The sequence below is a fragment of the Taurulus bubalis genome (assembly GCF_910589615.1).
Source record: "Taurulus bubalis genome assembly, chromosome: 8".
NCBI classification, from domain to species: domain Eukaryota; kingdom Metazoa; phylum Chordata; class Actinopteri; order Perciformes; family Cottidae; genus Taurulus; species Taurulus bubalis.
The window spans coordinates 27916636-27939139 of NC_136596.1; the positions used below are offsets into that span (position 1 = coordinate 27916636).

At 47.0% G+C, this 22504-nt stretch overlaps 1 protein-coding gene across 1 annotated transcript in view; it reads left to right on the forward strand.

The window, feature by feature from the left end:
- arid3c (AT rich interactive domain 3C (BRIGHT-like)) overlaps positions 1-22504 on the forward strand; it is a gene marked incomplete at both ends in the record, with an annotated part of 77247 nt that overhangs the window by 41582 nt on the left and 13161 nt on the right. The window contains one exon of the mRNA XM_079222182.1: positions 11089-11161. Coding sequence (XP_079078308.1) covers positions 11089-11161 — 73 coding nt within the window. The remainder of the gene's footprint in view (positions 1-11088; positions 11162-22504) is intronic.

Genomic DNA, 22504 nt, shown 5'->3' on the forward strand with positions numbered 1-22504 from the left:
TGCAGTTTATTGTATGGGAACGTCTTTATTGACAGAAAACATCTTGCAGTGAAAATCCAAATAAATAAATGACAATAAACCCAGATGTTAGAATACATGAAGTCACGTCAGCCTTTATTTCTGCAGGAGCCTTTATGCTCAATATCAGTTGTAGGAAGCGCTTCACGTAATATAATATGGCCACTTTTATAATATATATAAAACATAAGGACATTGTATGCTAGCAGACCGGTGAGGTGCAGAGCGGGGATGGAGAGGCAGTGAATGCAGCCTGACCGCTGTGTCAGCACTTCCTGTGACTCGCAGCAGCTTCCAGCCGCTTTGCATTGTGGGACTCACTGCCGCTTCATGCTGAGCCTGCAGTCACACGGCGGGCTTTCATTGGAACGTCTTTATTCCCACCGCCTCAATCATTCTAGAGCTTTTTTAATCTCTTCTAGAAAAATGTTATCAAAATAACCTTTATTGCATTTGGAAGGAAACAAACATGGTAAACAACAAATATTGTAAAAATGTTGTTTTTAAACATCCCCAACACTTTTAGAAAGGTGCTGAATGAAACTATATTTTGATGGTGCATTAGTCATTGAGAACAGTGAATGTTTTATCTGCGTGGAACACGTCTGGCTGCAGTGAGCCAGCAGCAGGACGAGGTTGTCTCTCTGTGGAGTCACTGATCCATTTCCTGTTAGTGGGGAAAGAGCAGCTGATTATTTAGCGTGACAAAACCAATAAACACACCACCAATAGGCAAAGTCCTGACGACCTTAATGCGGAGTCAACGTGTTGCTTCTCCCTTTGACGCAACACTTCCTGCACAGATGTTTCACATTAAAAGTCTGCCAGTAGTTTCCTTTCTGGGTCGGCTTTGAATGTGAAACATCAGCAGGAAGTATTGAGTTTCATTGCTCCGTTACTATTGCGTAACTCTGGCTCATCATTAATGCTTCCACACATCAGGTCACATTAGATCTGCTGCTTCGTCACGTTTTCTCTCATCAATTCAAAATGACTGGGAGGAACTTTGATTGCAACATTTTCGGGGAAGTTCTGGCATTTCCATTCAAGGATTCGGTGAAAAACCAATCGACTGATTAGATGAGAGCATAGCTGTCATTGCGCTCAAACACAGCAGGGACTTCATCATGTCGACCCATGATGGAGACGTTTCCCTGGGGAGGACTTTGTTCTGATGGGGGGCCGACATGAGGGATACACTCAGTAACGGGACACCGGGGGGTGGGACAGGAAGGAGCCGCTGAGGGATTTGTTAACCAATGTCGCACACCTGTTTCTGGAGCTTCGGCCATTGAGTCTTATTCTGCAGACGATGCAGGACGAGGGGGGTTGGAGGGGGGGGGGGGTTCTCCATGTGGAGAGAGTCAGAACAGCAGCCGACACATGGAGAGGAGGGACTGGTCCCAACAACTCACCTCCACACTGGTCCTGTCTAGGAGCCGTGTTCACTGCTGCAGCGTAGTTTTTATTCACATGTCTTGGTTGATGCTAGGTTCACTACATGGGGCGTTTCAAGCGTCCTGAAAGATGAACGTATGAATTATCCTTTAATGTGTTTAGATGCTATCTGGCATGGCTCTCGTCTCCTGGACATTTATTCATGACAAAACCCAATGCCCTGCAGAGTAACAGTTCCCTTAGAATACAATATTCAGCAAAGTAAAAATGAAGGGTTCACTTGCTAAATAAATTCTCTTTAGTTTTTTAGTTTTTTACTTCAGTCAAACTGCTGTCGGGTTGTTTTGATAGGTTGTTTTCTGGGTTGTCAAAGCTCAATGTGACCTCACAAAACACCTTTTTGACAATTTCACACACACGCGTCAGAGTCAAGATGAGAAGCTGAAGATGACATTTCAGACAGAGTGGAGGTAACAGCTGGAGGCATGACACCGTGAGATTCTAGTTGAACTTCATTTTGTTGGTGTTACATCGTCCAATCACAGTCCAGATAGACGGCGGTGGAATGAAATACAGGATGAAAAAAACTCTATGATGTGAATATGGAAGCAGCTTTTCAATGTTTTGTGAAAGTGTGTCACAGGAATAACTGCGACCAGAGGAATGTGCAGGTATGTCTGAGGAGAAGGGGAAATAAATAAATAGGTAAATACATGGCAATAATAATATTAGTGAGTCCAAGTTCTGGACTGAACATCTGCCTTGTCTTTAAAGTAGCAGTGTGTTGCTCTCGTGCTCTGCGTCGTATATAAAGGTTAGTAGAGTGTCTTCTAATCAGGTAGTAACCCTCTGATTCTGAAAAGTGAAGCCGATGCAAAGGTGCCTTAAAGCTGCATTCTCTCTCCTGACCACCAGGGGCGACTCCTCTGGTTGTATAGAAGTCTATAAATGACTCTACTTCTCTTGATTTATTCCCTCAGTAAACATTGTAAACATGAGTTTATGTCTCAATCTCTAGTTTCAAAGAGCAGCGTACGGGACGCCTGCATGAAGAGCAGCGTACGGGACGCCTGCATAAAGAGCAGCGTACGGGACGCCTGCATAAAGAGCAGCGTACGGGACGCCTGCATGAAGAGCAGCGTACGGGACGCCTGCATAAAGAGCAGCGTACGGGACGCCTGCATAAAGAGCAGCGTACGGGACGCCTGCATAAAGAGCAGCGTACGGGACGCCTGCATAAAGAGCAGCGTACGGGACGCCTGCATGAAGAGCAGCGTACGGGACGCCTGCATGAAGAGCAGCGTACGGGACGCCTGCATAAAGAGCAGCGTACGGGACGCCTGCATAAAGAGCAGCGTACGGGACGCCTGCATGAAGAGCAGCGTACGGGACGCCTGCATAAAGAGCAGCGTACGGGACGCCTGCATAAAGAGCAGCGTACGGGACGCCTGCATAAAGAGCAGCGTACGGGACGCCTGCATAAAGAGCAGCGTACGGGACGCCTGCATGAAGAGCAGCGTACGGGACGCCTGCATGAAGAGCAGCGTACGGGACGCCTGCATGAAGAGCAGCGTACGGGACGCCTGCATAAAGAGCAGCGTACGGGACGCCTGCATAAAGAGCAGCGTACGGGACGCCTGCATAAAGAGCAGCGTACGGGACGCCTGCATGAAGAGCAGCGTACGGGACGCCTGCATAAAGAGCAGCGTACGGGACGCCTGCATAAAGAGCAGCGTACGGGACGCCTGCATAAAGAGCAGCGTACGGGACGCCTGCATAAAGAACAGCGTACGGGACGCCTGCATGAAGAGCAGCGTACGGGACGCCTGCATGAAGAGCAGCGTACGGGACGCCTGCATAAAGAGCAGCGTACGGGACGCCTGCATGAAGAGCAGCGTACGGGACGCCTGCATAAAGAGCAGCGTACGGGACGCCTGCATAAAGAGCAGCGTACGGGACGCCTGCATAAAGAACAGCGTACGGGACGCCTGCATAAAGAGCAGCGTACGGGACGCCTGCATGAAGAGCAGCGTACGGGACGCCTGCATGAAGAACAGCGTACGGGACGCCTGCATAAAGAGCAGCGTACGGGACGCCTGCATAAAGAGCAGCGTACGGGACGCCTGCATGAAGAACAGCGTACGGGACGCCTGCATGAAGAGCAGCGTACGGGACGCCTGCATAAAGAGCAGCGTACGGGACGCCTGCATAAAGAGCAGCGTACGGGACGCCTGCATGAAGAGCAGCGTACGGGACGCCTGCATGAAGAGCAGCGTACGGGACGCCTGCATAAAGAGCAGCGTACGGGACGCCTGCATAAAGAGCAGCGTACGGGACGCCTGCATGAAGAGCAGCGTACGGGACGCCTGCATAAAGAGCAGCGTACGGGACGCCTGCATAAAGAGCAGCGTACGGGACGCCTGCATAAAGAGCAGCGTACGGGACGCCTGCATAAAGAGCAGCGTACGGGACGCCTGCATAAAGAGCAGCGTACGGGACGCCTGCATAAAGAGCAGCGTACGGGACGCCTGCATAAAGAGCAGCGTACGGGACGCCTGCATAAAGAGCAGCGTACGGGACGCCTGCATAAAGAGCAGCGTACGGGACGCCTGCATAAAGAACAGCGTACGGGACGCCTGCATGAAGAGCAGCGTACGGGACGCCTGCATGAAGAGCAGCGTACGGGACGCCTGCATAAAGAGCAGCGTACGGGACGCCTGCATGAAGAGCAGCGTACGGGACGCCTGCATAAAGAGCAGCGTACGGGACGCCTGCATAAAGAGCAGCGTACGGGACGCCTGCATAAAGAACAGCGTACGGGACGCCTGCATAAAGAGCAGCGTACGGGACGCCTGCATGAAGAGCAGCGTACGGGACGCCTGCATGAAGAACAGCGTACGGGACGCCTGCATAAAGAGCAGCGTACGGGACGCCTGCATAAAGAGCAGCGTACGGGACGCCTGCATGAAGAACAGCGTACGGGACGCCTGCATGAAGAGCAGCGTACGGGACGCCTGCATAAAGAGCAGCGTACGGGACGCCTGCATGAAGAGCAGCGTACGGGACGCCTGCATGAAGAGCAGCGTACGGGACGCCTGCATGAAGAGCAGCGTACGGGACGCCTGCATGAAGAGCAGCGTACGGGACGCCTGCATAAAGAGCAGCGTACGGGACGCCTGCATGAAGAGCAGCGTACGGGACGCCTGCATAAAGAGCAGCGTACGGGACGCCTGCATGAAGAGCAGCGTACGGGACGCCTGCATAAAGAGCAGCGTACGGGACGCCTGCATAAAGAGCAGCGTACGGGACGCCTGCATAAAGAGCAGCGTGCGGGACGCCTGCATAAAGAGCAGCGTACGGGACGCCTGCATGAAGAGCAGCGTACGGGACGCCTGCATAAAGAGCAGCGTACGGGACGCCTGCATGAAGAGCAGCGTACGGGACGCCTGCATAAAGAGCAGCGTACGGGACGCCTGCATGAAGAGCAGCGTACGGGACGCCTGCATAAAGAGCAGCGTACGGGACGCCTGCATAAAGAGCAGCGTACGGGACGCCTGCATAAAGAGCAGCGTACGGGACGCCTGCATGAAGAGCAGCGTACGGGACGCCTGCCGCTGTGAATGTCAGGCGGCTCGAGTTCACCTTCAGGCAGAAATGTCGACGCTTGAGCTTCTGCCTTGTTTAAAAGGGGAAATGACTCCGCCGCCGCCGCCTGACGCTCCGTGTGAAGTCTCGTGGGACGACCTCTGAAGGTCGGAGGTGAGCTGTGTGATTAAACTACCAACAGTCATTGGGGATTAAAGGTGGTGGAAATATCACACCAGTCTCCGTATCAGTTAGTTACAGGTATTTGCTCAGTTTATAACTCAATAATACATTGATTTACTCCTGGAGTCTGCAGCAACGGAATAATAAACTATTTTAAAGGTCCCATATTGTACATTCATGTCTCTTTTGAATCAAACTCCTTGTTATGTCACAACTATACACCGGTAGAAGAGTCCTCAAACTCGGTATCGTTAACACAGCCAGTGAAGACGCTGCGAAGACAACGTAAGTTCAGATGCGGACGACCGGAAACAAGGACCAATCAGAGCACACTGGGCCTTTCCTGCAAGAGGAGGTCGTCTTTAAGAGACAGGCGGTACAGCGGAGCGTTTAGCAGAAAACATGACGTGTTTCTTGAACATTAGAACATGCAAACGTGTTCTTGCAGAAACACCAAATACAAATATGAACCTGGGAAACGGCATGATATGTCTCCTTTAAACTCTATCTGTGCTCGGGGCCCCTCTCCAACAAGGGCCCTAAGATGATGTCATTCAAAACCATGATAATGGAAGCGTCGCCTCAAGGCCCCTACAGTGTCAGTCCATATTGTTATATAGCTGGTCATTTGTATACACACTAAACAATGTGTTCTACGGTGGAATTATTGCGCCAACATTACCAGGAAGCAGACGCGCGGCTGCATGTCAATGTTCCAGCTTCAGAGCCGATGAGCGCTCCAGGCTGGGGATGAAAGCTCGGGCGGGTCGCCGTGGTGATTTACGGCCGTGTGTCCGCTGCGTGGCCTTTGAAGAGGTTGTGATGAAGGAGAGCAGTGCACTCTGGGACGCGTGAAAGCCGCTCATAATGGTCGTGTCACGGCGCAGAAGTGGACCATGTCGGCTCTCTTACCTCCGCCTCTGCAGCTGCAGGTGTTCCTCAGTCTGGACCTTTTTATGCTGTTTTACAGCTGTCGCCATCTTCTGTGTGTACAGATTGCCATGGTTACCAACACAACCGGTTAAAACACCGTCGCTGCAGGTTCCCCTCCAGCTCTGCACGGGACGTCCTGCTCCTTTCATGCAAAGCGTCTTATCAAAGTCAACTTTCAATAGAGCTAGATTTAGATTTTAGGTTTACCAGCGATCAGAGCCCCTGCAGTGTTTAGGCAACACAACTATTTGTCCAGGTTCAGGAAATGATCGTACTTTGGGCTGAAATGAGAATCTGTTTGTGACGACGGGTAAAACAAACCAATGTTCACATAGGACTTCATGTCACCTGACCTCCTGAGCGGCAGCCCAGCACTTCCTGGCTCACGAATACGTTGGTTATTTAAGAATAACAGGGAATTAATTTACTTTACTTTACTCCAAAAGGTACAAGTCCAAAAGGTACAAGTCCAAAAGGTACAAGTCCAAACGGTGAATGAGAACATCCTGCCGTACTTAACCAGGCACACCCTGAGAGTCCACCATGAGGGCCTTCTGTAGCCAACAGGGATTTCCTCGGCGGCTGACAGACCTCAGGACTGACCCTCTGACTCGTCTCCACCTGATTGATGGCGGTCAGTAAGGTGGACAGATCACGGGGTCCTGTGGGCCGGGTTACCTCAGCGCTGCGTTGTCATTCATATCATCCCCAAATCCAATTGACTGGGTCCTTGTGGCCGCAGTGATGGTGGTGACACGCGGAAACCTTTCAGAGCTCATCAACAGAATGACCGAACCTCTGACCTCTGACCTCTGACCTCTGCAGCACGAACACAGGCTTCCCCCAATCCTCGGGTACAAGTTCATTCTCACCCTTTTCCACAGCTGTCTGGGGAGATTCTGCCGGTGGGCGCTTACCGGAACGCTCACGTTTAAGGCGCGTCTTTACTTATTGTTTGGAAATACCTCCAATAAAGCCCAGTTTCCTTTAAGTGACATTGATGTTGGATGATCTTTATCTGCCGTTTTACAAGAGAACACAAGCTTCAGAGGTGAGCACTTGGTTGCTTTAGCATATTTACTGTGTGTGTGTGTGTGTGTGTGTGTGTGTGTGTGTGTGTGTGTGTGTGTGTGTGTGTGTGTGTGTGTGTGTAACACTCAGGGCAGCCAATAAGTGGTCAGCCTGTTGCCACTTAATTCTATAGAGGCACAGAATGCCTCTTCTTATTAGCTTCCACCTCTTCTGTTATTGGTGTGTGTGTGTGTGTGTGTGTGTGTGTGTGTGTGTGTGTGTGTGTGTGTGTGTGTGTGTGTGTGTGTGTGTGTGTGTGTGTGTGTGTGTGTGTGTGTGTGAGACAGCGAGGGAAAAGGAAAGCCGTAGTGGAGTGCTGTTACCAGTGGCACTTTGCCAACTGGAAGGTTGCCAGCATGACCAAGCAGCAGCTCTCTGATTAACTCTCTCTCTCTCACACACACACACACACACACACACACACACACACACACACACACACACACACACTTTCATATGTTGACATTTACAGCTCACTAAGATAATCGTGTATAGTAAAGTAACGAGTAGTATCATGAGTCTCAGAGTTCTGAGGCGAGGTGGTGACCAACAGAATGCGTGTCAGTTACTCTCTTGATGCTCTTTGTCGCTGCCTGATTCTCCCTGATAGCATGAATGTGTTTAGCTTCTGTAACAACCTCGCTGTAGTTCTCTGTCTCCGTTCCCCCTGTGGGATCCAGCTGGAGGCTCAGGGCTTCTCTGGACAAATGTGTTTGTATCCTGGTTAGTGAGAACTTTTAGTCCATCCCTCGTACGGCTCGGTCACCTGCCAGACGGTTGTATGTGTTGAAGCTGTTGAACTATATGGAGGAAATCATGTTGTTCAACCAGAGCGATACCTGATGACAGAGCAACTAGAATATGCACCATGATGTTAATCCACATTGGATCCACATCATGACGTCACACCTGATGGGTGGAGCCTCGTGGCAAAGTGCTCACTAACAGGGATTTAAACCGATGTGCTGCACAGAGTGAGAGAAACACGTCTTTGGGGATCAGAGAAGGTCTGAGAAGTTTGATCCCATTGGGAGCAGAAGGAAAAGGCGTTTATAAATGAGTCGGTGGCCGCAGCAGGTCTAGACTCTGAGCGGCAGGTGAACTCCGGTGAGGGGAGGAAAAAGGCCGGGAGTTATTCACAAGTTCAATGTCGGCCGGCTTCCCTCAGCTGACTGGAGACTGAGAGCCTCCAGCTTGATCTGAACCCGCTGTCCTCCAGCCTGCCTCGGCCTGTCTGCCGCCTCATTTACCTCACAGGGGGGGAGGGGCTAGGGGGGAGGAAACTAAACAAGTGTTCAAGCAGACAGGAATGCCGCCCGGCCGTTTCTCTCCCACTCGCGCCGCAGGACAACTCGACTAAATGAAGTTGTGCAAGAAACCGAGCGTCAGAATGACGACAGCGGATCAAACAGGATGCAGGTTAACCGGCAGGTTCAGTCTGAGATGAATCAGACGAGTCACGGTGAGCTGCGGACGGACACAGAGGTGCACGCTCACGCACGCAATGAATAAAGAATACTAATGCTGTGCCGTGTGTATCAAAGCAAACTGTCAACGCATTTTTAGAGAATTACATAAAACATTTTAAGTTTGTTTTTTAGATCCACTTCCCTGAGCTCTTTGAAGTGTGTGTGCATACTAGCGTGTGTGTGTGTCATCGCCTCTGTGAGCACACGCTCATCATTGTCTCTTCCTATGTGCCTTCGCTCCATGGGCCTCACCATTGATCCGCTCCATTGTCATCCGCTGTGCATTTGTGCACTTAACATTTTTGCCAGGGCTTGCTGTTCCTTTACCTTTCGATATTCCCTCCGCCACGGACTGCCTGCAGTGCAGCACTCACAATGCACTCACACAGCCTCCCCCAACGCAAACACACACACACACACACACACACACCTCCCACCTCCGGAACCCTACCCTTAACAAACCCCCCTACGGTTTCCTCCTGAGTGCTGACCTGCTCTGGTCCTTTAATATTGGTGACAGCTAATACACTTCTAAATGATCAGTTATTATCTCCGGGGCCTCGTCCACAGGGCCCCACTGATTCCAAAGGTCATCCCTCTGTCTCCGTATTGATTAAGTGGGCCTGTTAACACGGCTCTGGGCCGCACTGAAAGTGAACATTGCCACTAACATATTTCCATCAGCTGTATCTGGCTGGAGGCCCGTTTAAAAGCCTCTTTGACGCCGTGAATAGGCGAGGATGAGGAGCATAATGGGGACGCCAATAAGGAAACCAGTGCTACTAAAATGTATTCGGAGGGCCACCGGCACCACACACACAAGGAGACGTCCTGCTGGGATATTAGACGCTCGCTTTGTATTCCAGTCCTTCACGTGAAGAAGATGACGGACAAAAGAGCTCGACAACTTAATGATACATGTATATACTTACAGTGTATACATAAGTATACACTGTAAGTATACTTACAGTGTATACATATGTATATACAGTAAGTATACTTACAGTGTATAGATGGGGCTACGTACAACCAAACCCTATGAAATACATTTTAGCTGACCAAAACAATTACAACTAGCTTTCGTCTACTTAAAACACACTGTAAAAAGGGTTCAGGTTCTTAAGGAAAAACTAGGACAACTCCCAGAAAGGACAACAACAGGGCAGCGATCTGTCAATCACCTGTAGCCCCGCCCTAAAGCGTCCCCTGTATTATGGTCTGTTTGACTCTAAATGACCATAATTTACTAAATGAACATCATGCTGTATTGAAGAAGACTTGAAACTAGAGATTGAGACATAAACTCATGTTTACAATGTTTACTGAGGGAATACATCAAGATAAGTAGAGTCCTTTATATAGACTTCTATACAACCAGAGGAGTCACCCCCTGGTGGCCAGGAGAGAGAATGCAGCTTTAACACATGAAGCATAGACTTCTATACAACCAGAGGAGTCACCCCCTGGTGGCCAGGAGAGAGAATGCAGCTTTAACACATGAAGCATAGACTTCTATACAAACAGAGGAGTCGCCCCCTGGTGGTCAGGAGAGAGAATGCAGCTTTAACACATGAAGCATAGACTTCTATACAACCAGAGGAGTCACCCCCTGGTGGCCAGTAGAGAGAATGCAGCTTTAACACATGAAGCATAGACTTCTATACAACCAGAAGAGTCGCCCCCTGGTGGTCAGGAGAGAGAATGCAGCTTTAACACATGAAGCATAGACTTCTATACAACCAGAAGAGTCGCCCCCTGGTGGTCAGGAGAGAGAATGCAGCTTTAACACATGAAGCATAGACTTCTATACAACCAGAAGAGTCGCCCCCTGGTGGTCAGGAGAGAGAATGCAGATTTAAGGCATTGACTACAGTTTTCAGACCTGGAGGTTGCTGGTCCTTGCTCACCATTACGTGGCTTATATACAAATGACAGTGCATGACTCTGTAAGCACAAACAGGATGAGAGCAGCCTATGTGTATATATATATATATATATATATATATATATATATATATATATATATATATATATAAATAGAGGTGGACACACGATTTAGAAACACTTCTCAGCTGGTTTGATGACTACATTTCTCTGTGTTGTACTTTGATGCTCAGGGACTGTGGTCTCAGCTTCCTGAAGGGGTTAAACATGGACAGCTGACGTACAAAGACATACCTCTCTGAGGCGCCCCAGATGTGAGAAAGCTATTCACGGCCATAAAGCATTTTCCTGATATTGTTGTGTGTCTGTTGTGTGTGAGACTATCTGTGCAGCTGATCAGTGGCTGCTGTGTGGGTTTCTCCCAGATTGTCTTGAGGGAGCTCATTGTCCTCGTCTGCGTCGGTCATAACCATGAGCAACCGCACTGTTCCTGATTTCATGTTGAATACTTTATTAATTCATTAATTTCTTTCTTTTCTTTTTTCAGTTGTATGAGTTGGATGATGGTGAAAAGCGCAAAGAGTTTCTCGACAACCTTTTCAGTTTCATGCAGAAACGGGGTAAGTGCTTTCCACTTAAGTACAAGAATACGCTTCTTCCCTGAGAAAAATATCTTGTATCACCATCAATCAATCATTCATTAAATATGTACACTACATGCATATGGACTGGGTATCGGTACTCGATACCTGTATTTAGGGGTGGATCGCATCATAAAACTCATGGTTCAGATCGGATCAACACAAAATAAAAAAGGGAGCATATGTGACTTTTATGTAGCATAAGCGTGATTAGAGATCCATAATTATTAATTGTTTTGCCGATCATTGATGATCCATATTGATAATATTGATGATCCATGTTGGCAGATGCAGACAGTTGTTTTAGCAGCTGGTCGACAAGGCTGCAGACTTTTTTTTCGCCACTGTCCCAAAAATTATTTCACGCTGTGAAGTGTAAACCTTACTTTGTTTTAGTCATCTATACTGGTTTTACAAAGAAACACAACATTTTAATAATAAGGAAAACTGATATTGTATTTTTATTAATAAAACAAATATTATCATTAGTAGTTTTAATGATGTTTTACAATCTGCTTAGACCTAGTGTTTTTGTAATTATCCTTATTCCTTATTATAAAAATGTATCTCTTATTTCTATTTCATATTAATGTGAAAAAATCTCCTTGGCTTGATTTATATAAATTTCTTATCAAATTTACTGGGATTACATTTGAATTCCAAATTGTCTTCAGCTGAATATGGACAAAACTGAAATAATTGTATTTGGGAAACATGACGAGACTAAGATGTTCCCTCATCTTGGCACAAAAGGACTTGAAACAACGGAGAGAAACAAGGTCATGCTTTGATTTCCAACGGGGTTACTGACTGTAATGGTACAGTCCATCCTAAACATCTCACACTAGACGAGGGGCAGAAAGGGGTCTGAGCAGGGGATGAAGGAGTGATGAGGAGGGATGAAGGAGGGATGAGCAGTGATGAGGAATGTGGAGTGAGTCTGTGGAGGGAAACACATCCTCCTGACAACAGGACCGGCGGTCTTCTCTCCTCCGCTTCATGCTTTGCAACACGAGGCTCTGCGGGCCGCGGCTGTTTCTTTTTGTTTGTTGGGGAAATAGATCCGTGTTTAGACCCTTCCTGAATATGAGGAAGTTACCAAACGGCAGAGAGCAAAAGGCACGGCCTCTCACAGGCTGTCTATTTGAGTGCCATGCTGTTGTTGTTTGACTTCCTCGTCCTGTACTCGATGTTCTACATGTCTGCCAAAAGGTTTGACTTCACCTCCAGACCTTCACTCACAACGCAGTCGACAAGGAATTAGGGAAACAAATGATTTCTTTATTTTCCAGTCAATCATCTGAAATAATTCATGTCATTTTTGTTTATTTTTATTTAATAATAGATCATAATTTTTCAACAATCACCTCATGAATAAGAATGAACTGCGGAGAGCACAACATAAAAAGCATATACAGCTTTTACACTAATACAGTATGTTCTGTGTTTGTTGTGAACATTCATTATTCTTCATCATATTAATACATTGTACGCTATGAACAATATGCTCATTTCATTTGAAACGTGAGAGTTAAATTGTGTATGTGTCTCTAGCTTCTTATGAGCTGTTTCAAAAGGTCTTTGACCTTTTCATCACTGTATGAACGTATGAACGTATGAATGTGTGAACGTATGAACGTGTGAACCTATGAACGCGTGAACGTATGAACGCGTGAACGTATGAATGTATGAACGTGTGAACGGTCCAGCTGTGTGTGTGACAGCCGTAGGAAAGCACAGGTTGATGAAGCCATGCTGTAGTTGGGTGGTCACTTGGGTTTAGAGACAGTATGGATTGTTGTTGGAGCGTTCAATTAGAGATTGATTTTGGACTTAGTGTAGGAGACATTGTCAGTGCCGAGCAGATCAGCAGCCGCCTATCTCCACCGCTCGCCTCTGACAACTGTGATCAGAGTGGACTGCTCCAAATATCCCAATCAATGTTTCTTGAAAACATCACTGTCATTCTGCACTGACAAAGAAATGTCAGCCAGGCCGGCTCGCTGAGCAGAGATCCCATTGAAAAGTGTCAAAACTGCAGAGCTCCTTTAATGCTGTTGATGTATTGGCTGGATAACTCCACAATAACACCAGAGGTTTGGCCTTTCCTCTCTGAGCTGGACTGTCACCGTATGTCTTGGTCAGCATCGAGCTGAGGATCTAGATTGTTGCATTCAGACACACGCTCATGTCCACAGTGCACAAGCTGCCCTTTGTTTTCATACCTTTCATCATTTTACTATTTTTTATAATTTTCCTAAATCCATAGAAGAATTGCCCGTTGGGTATTCGGTATTGTGAGGAGTGAAACCGACAAGTCTTCCAAACGGAAGGACAACAAACACATCCTCTGTCACGGCCTTTCAGAAGACAGTTGCTGAACCAGGTCCTCCCTGTCGCTGAGGTCAACCACAAGTGTGTCACGGTATTGGAACCATGCAACGGGCAGAGAGGGAGGAGAGGACCCAGCACACAGCCCTGTGGGACGCCGGGGTTCAGGGTGAAGAGAAGAGAAGCTGTGGTTCTTTAATGGACTGGGGTCTGTTGGTGAAGAAGTCCAGATGTGCTGATGCCAGTCCAAGACACCTGTAATATCTACATCTGAATGCTGTTATTTAAATATTGTTGCGCCTCGGTAACCTGGTTGCGGGGGACTTGCATGATAAGTTCAGTATATAAACTGACGGCCAATGGTTTGTTTCCTCAAACATGTCAGAACTTATTGTTATTCCCAGTACGATACACAATCCTGTACTACCAGTTCAAACTGTAACTATCTGATGAGATTTTCATTGGTCTGTTATTGGCTTCCTGGATTTAAAAGTGGGTCCCAACTTGACAGTAACCCAACCCACCAGATGGCGTGGTACACAGAACTATCGGAGAAGCCGTCATTGTAAACTGTTTAGAAAAAGAAGAGGCACTAAAAAGACGCGTTGGCAGGTGATTGGATGAACCATCTGTCAATCAAGGTCACCAGAACTCAAATTGGCGTCTGTTGTAGTTCCCGCCTCCAGGACGCGTTCACAGTGTGTCACGGCTGCTAATCATCTCATTGCTCACAGTCTCCAACATTGAACTGATCGGATCTCCTTTCCGATCAACCATGTCAGAACATAGCTTGTGTTACTTATTATGATTGATTGATTTGTGTTTCTAATTAATTGCTTAGTGTAAATGTGAGTCCGCATATGAATGCAGAATCTGTTTAAAGAGATTACTCTTTCCCTGTCTGCCATTGTTGAGGGATGTATCGGCACCAACACTGACCCGACTCCAGCTTAAACATTAATTATGATTTATATGTCAATGTAATTACGAAATGTAGTGTTTTCACTCATGGTCCCTTACATGAAAATGAATCCAATGAGTTACCTGCAGTGAGGTATGAAAGTATAATAGGAGGTTACAGATGAGCAATAAAACTTCCAATTGCTGCATTCTGTGCCCTCGGGGGTTTTGTTTCATGATGCAGACGGCGCAGTATTTCTCATATTTCCTCTTGTCAGGGGAACGTTAACAGCCTGAGACACGCAGCAGATGGTTCATGGCACCTTTGAGGTGTTTTTCCAGTGTTGGAGGCCGAGACATGAGAGATTCCATCAACAATAGAGCAGACAATAGCTGTGATGGCCTCCTTTGTGTGTTGATAAATACCCAGGGTGATTTACTGTGGCCCCCAGGGGCCTTGGTTATTAATTGATTATTATCTCTGAGGACTACCATCAGCACTTTTTTCTCAAATAAGTCAACTTTTGTCCCCCGGCTAATTGTTTAGGAATACTATGTGGCAGAAGAAAAGGCTACTTGAGAGTTACCCTAAAAGATGTCCGAGCCTTCGATCCGGTGACATAAATATCCTCTTCCCTTCACCGCTGCATCCTCAGCTTCCAGTTGACTGTCGTTATGTTTATGTGTCCCTCTGTTCTGCAGTGGATTCTTTACACAGAAAGCCCGGGTTGCTCTTTAAGTTATGCAGCGGCTGAAGTCTGTGTTCATTTCCTGCCACAATGACTTCCTGGGCCAAATGAACGGTGGGCGACTACTTCTGTGGACCGATGCAGAACCAGAGAAGGACTCATGTCTGCTTTTCCCTCACAGCTCAGCACCGCTGCACAAAACTCTTTTATAAACTTCTTGTTGTGCCGCTCAGCTCATGAATTGCCGTTTCATTGACGATAATCATTTTAAGCGATTAATGCTATTAACAAGTTTTATTTGTGGTGTCATTGAGAAGTACACTACCCACAATCCTGTGTAATAGCAATGTCTCTGATTGGTGGAGCTCCTTGTTACATGGAAGTGAGGTACAGCTGGTCTCCAGAGGGAGCGAGTGGCTTTTGGTTTATGGGATGAGCCGTTCGCTCTTAGATACCCAGTGTGACAATTAATAAACTGTATACCACATTTAATGTGTAAGTTTACATCAACCTTGACTTAAACATTGCTTTCCTCACTTTGTAAAACAAAAGGAATCAAATAAACCTTACAGCTGTACTGAAGTGTCATTCATCAACATAACGGTATCAGATTCCTGATATTGTCTCTGACTCCTCAAACAACGTAAGAAACGGAAAAAGCTCGCTTCTTACCATATCTTGCAATTCTGAGTGTTTTCCTACAACAGCAACACGTGTTAAGATGTTAAAATACTCAGTTAGGTCTAGGTCGGCTAGGGTTAAACTTAGTTAGGTTTAGACTTAGTTAGGTTCAAACTCAGTTAGGTTTAAACTTAGTTAGGTTTAGACTTAGTTAGGTTCAAACTCAGTTAGGTTTAAACTTAGTTAGGTTTAAACTCAGTTAGGTTTTGTCAGGCTTGAATAACTACAGAAGTGCAGGTTACGCAGGTGGATAGGTGGTCATGTGGTCAGGTGGTCAGGTGGACGGGTTCAACCAGTTCAAGTTACATTTAAAAAGTAAATGTTGGGATGAGGCCTGCTGGCGCAAAAGATCATTCCATGTTCTGATCTGTCAGGTGGTCATGTGGACAGGTGGTCAGGTGGTCATGTGGTGAGGTGGTCAGGTGGTCATGTGGTCATGTGGTGAGGTGGTGAGGTGGACAGATGGACAGGTGGTCATGTGGTCAGGTGGACAGGTGGTCATGTGGTCAGGTGGTCAAGTTGTCATGTGGTCAGGTGGTCAGGTGGACAAGTGGTCATGTGGTGAGGTGGTCAGGTGGACAGGTGGACAGGTGGTCATGTGGTCAGGTGGACAGGTGGTCAGGTAGTCAGGTAGTCAGGTGGTCATGTGGTCAGGTGGTCAAGTTGTCATGTGGTCAGGTGGACAGGTGGTCAGGTGGACAGGTGGACAGGTGGTCATGTGGTCAGGTGGTCATGTGGTGAGGTGGTCAGGTGGACAGGTGGTCATGTGGTGAGGTGGACAGGTGGACAGGTGGTCATGTGGTCATGTGGACAGGTGGTCATGTGGTCATGTGGTGAGGTGGTCAGGTGGACAGGTGGACAGGTGGTCATGTGGTCAGGTGGTCAAGTTGTCATGTGGTCAGGTGGACAGGTGGTCATGTGGTGAGGTGGTCAGGTGGACAGGTGGACAGGTGGTCATGTGGTCAGGTGGTCATGTGGTCAGGTGGACAGGTGGTCAGGTGGTCATGTGGTCAGGTGGTCAGGTGGACAGGTGGTCATGTGGTCAGGTGGTCAGGTGGACAGGTGGTCATGTGGTGAGGTGGACAGGTGGACAGGTGGTCATGTGGTGAGGTGGACAGGTGGACAGGTGGTCATGTGGTGAGGTGGACAGGTGGTCATGTGGTGAGGTGGACAGGTGGTCATGTGGTGAGGTGGACAGGTGGTCATGTGGTCATGTGGTCAGGTGTTGGTGTTCTGTTCCCGTCTGTGTGGCGTCTGCAGTCTTTATACGTCCTCGTTAACACACGAAAGTATTTTGTGAGAAACCTATGAGTTACGCTTTTTTTCCCTCAGAAGTATGAATGCTGGATGAGAGCAGCACTGATCCACCATGCAGCTGATGTCTGATATCTTTTTTAAAAGTAATAACATGAGACTCATTACTAAATGTGAGCATGGAAAACATTATAGCTGATAACCCACTAAGATATATCAGGCTCTGATGCACAATACTAAATACATTATTGGTTTGGGCCTTTTCATGGGATTTGTTGACCAGAAGAAATACGGTGCGTGTGATCCACCCTCCTCCTCTTCCTCCTCCTCGTCTTCATTTTGGGAGTTGAACACCCTCCTCTTCCTCCTCTTCCTCCTCCTCCGCTTTATTTTAGGAGTTGAACACCCTCCTCATCCTCCTCTTCCTCCTCCTCCGCTTTATTTTAGGAGTTGAACACCCTCCTCCTCCTCCTCCTCTTTATTATAGGAGTTGAACAACCTCCTCCTCCTCCTCCTCCTCGTCTTCATTTTGGGAGTTGAACACCCTCCTCCTCCTCCTCCTCTTCCTCCTCCTCGTCTTCATTTTGGGAGTTGAACACCCTCCTCTTCCTCCTCTTCCTCCTCCTCCGCTTTATTTTAGGAGTTGAACACCCTCCTCTTCCTCCTCCTCCTCCTCTTTATTATAGGAGTTGAACAACCTCCTCCTCCTCCTCCTCCTCGTCTTCATTTTGGGAGTTGAACACCCTCCTCCTCCTCCTCTTCCTCCTCCTCGTCTTCATTTTGGGAGTTGAACACCCTCCTCCTCCTCTGCTTTATTTTAGGAGTTGAACACCCTCCTCTTCCTCCTCCTCCTCCTCTTTATTATAGGAGTTGAACAACCTCCTCCTCCTCCTCCTCCTCGTCTTCATTTTGGGAGTTGAACACCCTCCTCCTCCTCCTCTTCCTCCTCCTCGTCTTCATTTTGGGAGTTGAACACCCTCCTCCTCCTCTGCTTTATTTTAGGAGTTGAACACCCTCCTCTTCCTCTTCCTCCTCCTCCTCCGCTTTATTTTGGGAGTTGAACACCCTCCTCTTCCTCCTCCTCCTCCTCCTCCGCTTTATTTTGGGAGTTGAACACCCTCCTCTTCTTCCTCCTCCTCCTCCTCCTCTGCTTTATTTTAGGAGTTGAACACCCTCCTCTTCCTCCTCCTCCTCCTCCTCCGCTTTATTTTGGGAGTTGAACACCCTCCTCTTCCTCCTCCTCCTCCTCTTTATTTTGGGAGTTGAACACCCTCCTCTTCCTCCTCCTCCTCCTCTTTATTTTAGGAGTTGAACACCCTCCTCCTCCTCCGCCTCTTTATTATAGGAGTTGAACAACCTCCTCCTCCTCCTCCTCCTCCTCTTCCTCCACCTCCGCGTCTTCATTTTGGAAGTTGAACACCCTGCTCCTCCTCCTCCTCCTTCTTTTCCTCCTCCTCCTCCTCTTCTTCCTCCTCGTCTTCATTTTGGGAGTTGAACACCCTCCTCCTCCTCCTCACCCTCCTCTTCCTCCTCTTCTTCCTCCTCCTCCTCCTCGTCTTCATTTTGGGAGTTGAACACCCTCCTCCTCCTCCTCCTCTTCCTCCTCCTCGTCTTCATTTTGGGAGTTGAACACCCTCCTCTTCCTCCTCTTCCTCCTCCTCCGCTTTATTTTAGGAGTTGAACACCCTCCTCTTCCTCCTCCTCCTCCTCTTTATTATAGGAGTTGAACAACCTCCTCCTCCTCCTCCTCCTCGTCTTCATTTTGGGAGTTGAACACCCTCCTCCTCCTCCTCTTCCTCCTCCTCGTCTTCATTTTGGGAGTTGAACACCCTCCTCCTCCTCTGCTTTATTTTAGGAGTTGAACACCCTCCTCTTCCTCCTCCTCCTCCTCCTCCGCTTTATTTTGGGAGTTGAACACCCTCCTCTTCCTCCTCCTCCTCCTCCTCCGCTTTATTTTGGGAGTTGAACACCCTCCTCTTCTTCCTCCTCCTCCTCCTCCTCTGCTTTATTTTAGGAGTTGAACACCCTCCTCTTCCTCCTCCTCCTCCTCCTCCGCTTTATTTTGGGAGTTGAACACCCTCCTCTTCCTCCTCCTCCTCCTCTTTATTTTGGGAGTTGAACACCCTCCTCTTCCTCCTCCTCCTCCTCTTTATTTTAGGAGTTGAACACCCTCCTCCTCCTCCGCCTCTTTATTATAGGAGTTGAACAACCTCCTCCTCCTCCTCCTCCTCCTCTTCCTCCACCTCCGCGTCTTCATTTTGGGAGTTGAACACCCTGCTCCTCCTCCTCCTCCTTCTTTTCCTCCTCCTCCTCCTCTTCTTCCTCCTCGTCTTCATTTTGGGAGTTGAACACCCTCCTCCTCCTCCTCACCCTCCTCTTCCTCCTCTTCTTCCTCCTCCTCCTCCTCGTCTTCATTTTGGGAGTTGAACAGAGATAAACACTCGTCCCCCCGTGACGCTGCATTAATCGTTCACTTCATGGGTTAAAAGAGCAAAGTCAATGAGGAGGAGAAATTCTCATCCCATTATCGGCTCGGAGGTGCAAAGTGAGCGCATCAGCGATGAAGCCAAGCATAAAGATGATTACTCCGCCAGCAGAGCCCTGATGCTCCACACTGTTCCAATTACTAACTCCCTGCTCTCTGCAGCTGAGGGATTAACGCAAGACAACTGCTAGACTCCGTGCAAAGTGGATTTCTTCCACCTTGTCCACCATTGCTCATTGTCATAATGATACATGGCCTGATGAGATAGTTTGTGCTGACAAAAGGCCTCCGTCCTCACTCTTTTATTCCTTATATCTCTTTCAGGGAATCAGAGAGCCAAATACATCACCCTCGGTATTGAAAGCACATAAATCTTGTTTTAAGAAGCTTGTCTCTCCTCAGATTCTGTCAGACAAAGGCTGAGGCTTTTATTTATTGCCTCAATCCGTGTTTGGTTGGCTATTGTGTCTCCAACAAAATAATAGTTTAACAGATCAGCACGGACACACATTATAATCAGTGGTCATAAAGATAAAGCTGAAGGAGTGTGGAGGTTGAGCTGGTTTTGTCCTGCAGAACTCCATTCTCACAGCCATCAACGGCATTGCATACATACCATAAATGTTTGTTTTTTTCAAACCGCAAACAATAAAAATATATTTGTTCTGTACAATTCATGCCGACAGGTTGTAGCTAAAGTTGTCTCAGTGTGAAGTTAAGATACCTTTAGTTTCTATGATTACAATTTTAGTTAAGTTCACAAAATATTCATCGCAAAATGCGATCTTATGCGACTGCACATCTTCGCATTTTGCATAAGATGTGCAGTCTAAAGACAACCAAACAGAATGTGAAGGCCGTTTCTGACCCATGCATCCGTAATTCACATTAACTGGGATTTAAATTGGGATGCTTATTCTGGCGATAAAAAAAAGAGGAAGTGAAACAAAATGTGCTAACAGGAAAAAATGAACAGCCAGCTCCTTAAGAAAACCACCTATTTTATATTATTGTGTTATTATATTTTTATCTATATGTTACTGGTTAAGAGTAAATGAAGATGACACACAGAAACAAATGAAAAGGTTTCAGGTCCGCCTATAAAAAAATCACTTTCAGGATGATTATTTCTTTAAATGAGCAGCTGTATGGTCCAACTCTAACCCAAATCATAGCTCAATATGTGAACATTCTCTAACCCAAATCATAGCTCAATATGTGAACATTCTCTAACCCAAATCATAGCTCAATATGTGAACATTCTCTAACCCAAATCATAACTCAATATGTGAACATTCTCTAACCCAAATCATAGCTCAATATGTGAACATTCTCTAACCCAAATCATAGCTCAATATGTGAACATTCTCTAACCCAAATCATAGCTCAATATGTGAACATTCTCTAACCCAAATCATAGCTCAATATGTGAACATTCTCTAACCCAAATCATAGCTCAATATGTGAACATTCTCTAACCCAAATCATAGCTCAATATGTGAACATTCTCTAACCCAAATCACAATGTCACATTTGTCACATTTGCGCACATTTGTGACATTTTAATTTTTTCATTTACCAAACCATATATTTCACTTGTATATTACTTATGGCGTTCAATACATCCAAATACAGCAGTTTGGGGGTCAGGAGAGAGAATGCAGCTTTAACACATGAGGCATATACTTCTATACAACCAGAGGAGTCGCCCCATGGTGGTCAGGAAAGAGAATGCAGGTTTAACACATGAAGCATATACTTCTATACAACCAGAGGAGTCACAACCTGGTGGTCAGGAGAGAGAATGCAGCTTTAACACATGAAGCATATACTTCTATACAACCAGAGGAGTCACAACCTGGTGGTCAGGAGAGAGAATGCAGCTTTAACACATGAAGCATATACTTCTATACAACCAGAGGAGTCGCCCGATGGTGGTCAGGAAAGAGAATGCAGGTTTAACACATGAAGCATATACTTCTATACAACCAGAGGAGTCACAACCTGGTGGTCAGGAGAGAGAATGCAGCTTTAACACATGAGGCATATACTTCTATACAACCAGAGGAGTCGCCCCATGGTGGTCAGGAAAGAGAATGCAGGTTTAACACATGAAGCATATACTTCTATACAACCAGAGGAGTCACAACCTGGTGGTCAGGAGAGAGAATGCAGCTTTAACACATGAAGCATATACTTCTATACAACCAGAGGAGTCACAACCTGGTGGTCAGGAGAGAGAATGCAGCTTTAACACATGAAGCATATACTTCTATACAACCAGAGGAGTCGCCCCCTGGTGGCCAGGATAGAGAATGCAGCTTTAACACATGAAGCATAGACTTCTATACAACCAAAGGAGTCGCCCCCTGATGGTCAGGAGAGATAATGCAGCTTTAACACATGAAGCATAGACTTCTATACAACCAGAGGAGTCACCCCCTGGTGGTCATAGAGAGAATGCATGTTTATGACACCTGGGATGGACTCCCTTGTGGGTCCGGCCTTCAGGTGGCCGCTGGAGGAACAACAGTTGTTTGGGGCGTTTAGAGATATGGAGATATGGATACTCTGGAGTTAAATGTACGTATGTAGAAGGTTATTGTCAGGATTTCACCTTGACTTTCTTTATGTAAAAGAAACATTCAGCATTTACTCGTAACAAAAAGATTATGAACTTAAAACTTTCTCACAAGATCAGATTGTCATGTTGAGCTTTGTCTCCCTATAAATCATTTATTTGGACCAACTCATAAACCTCATTTTAATATATTTTTTGGCTCTCCGATCTCCCCTGCACACTTTCTCCACCGGCGGGCGGCGGCGGCTTCACATCCACCGCCGGCATTGTCTAGTGAGGAGCAGGGAGCATCAATCTTTTGTTTTAATAGTGTCTCATCCGTCTACATGCCAGCGCCGCGAATTGAAGCCGTAATTACTGTCCTTAATTGATGTGGTTTTACCACCTCAGACAATCTTTCA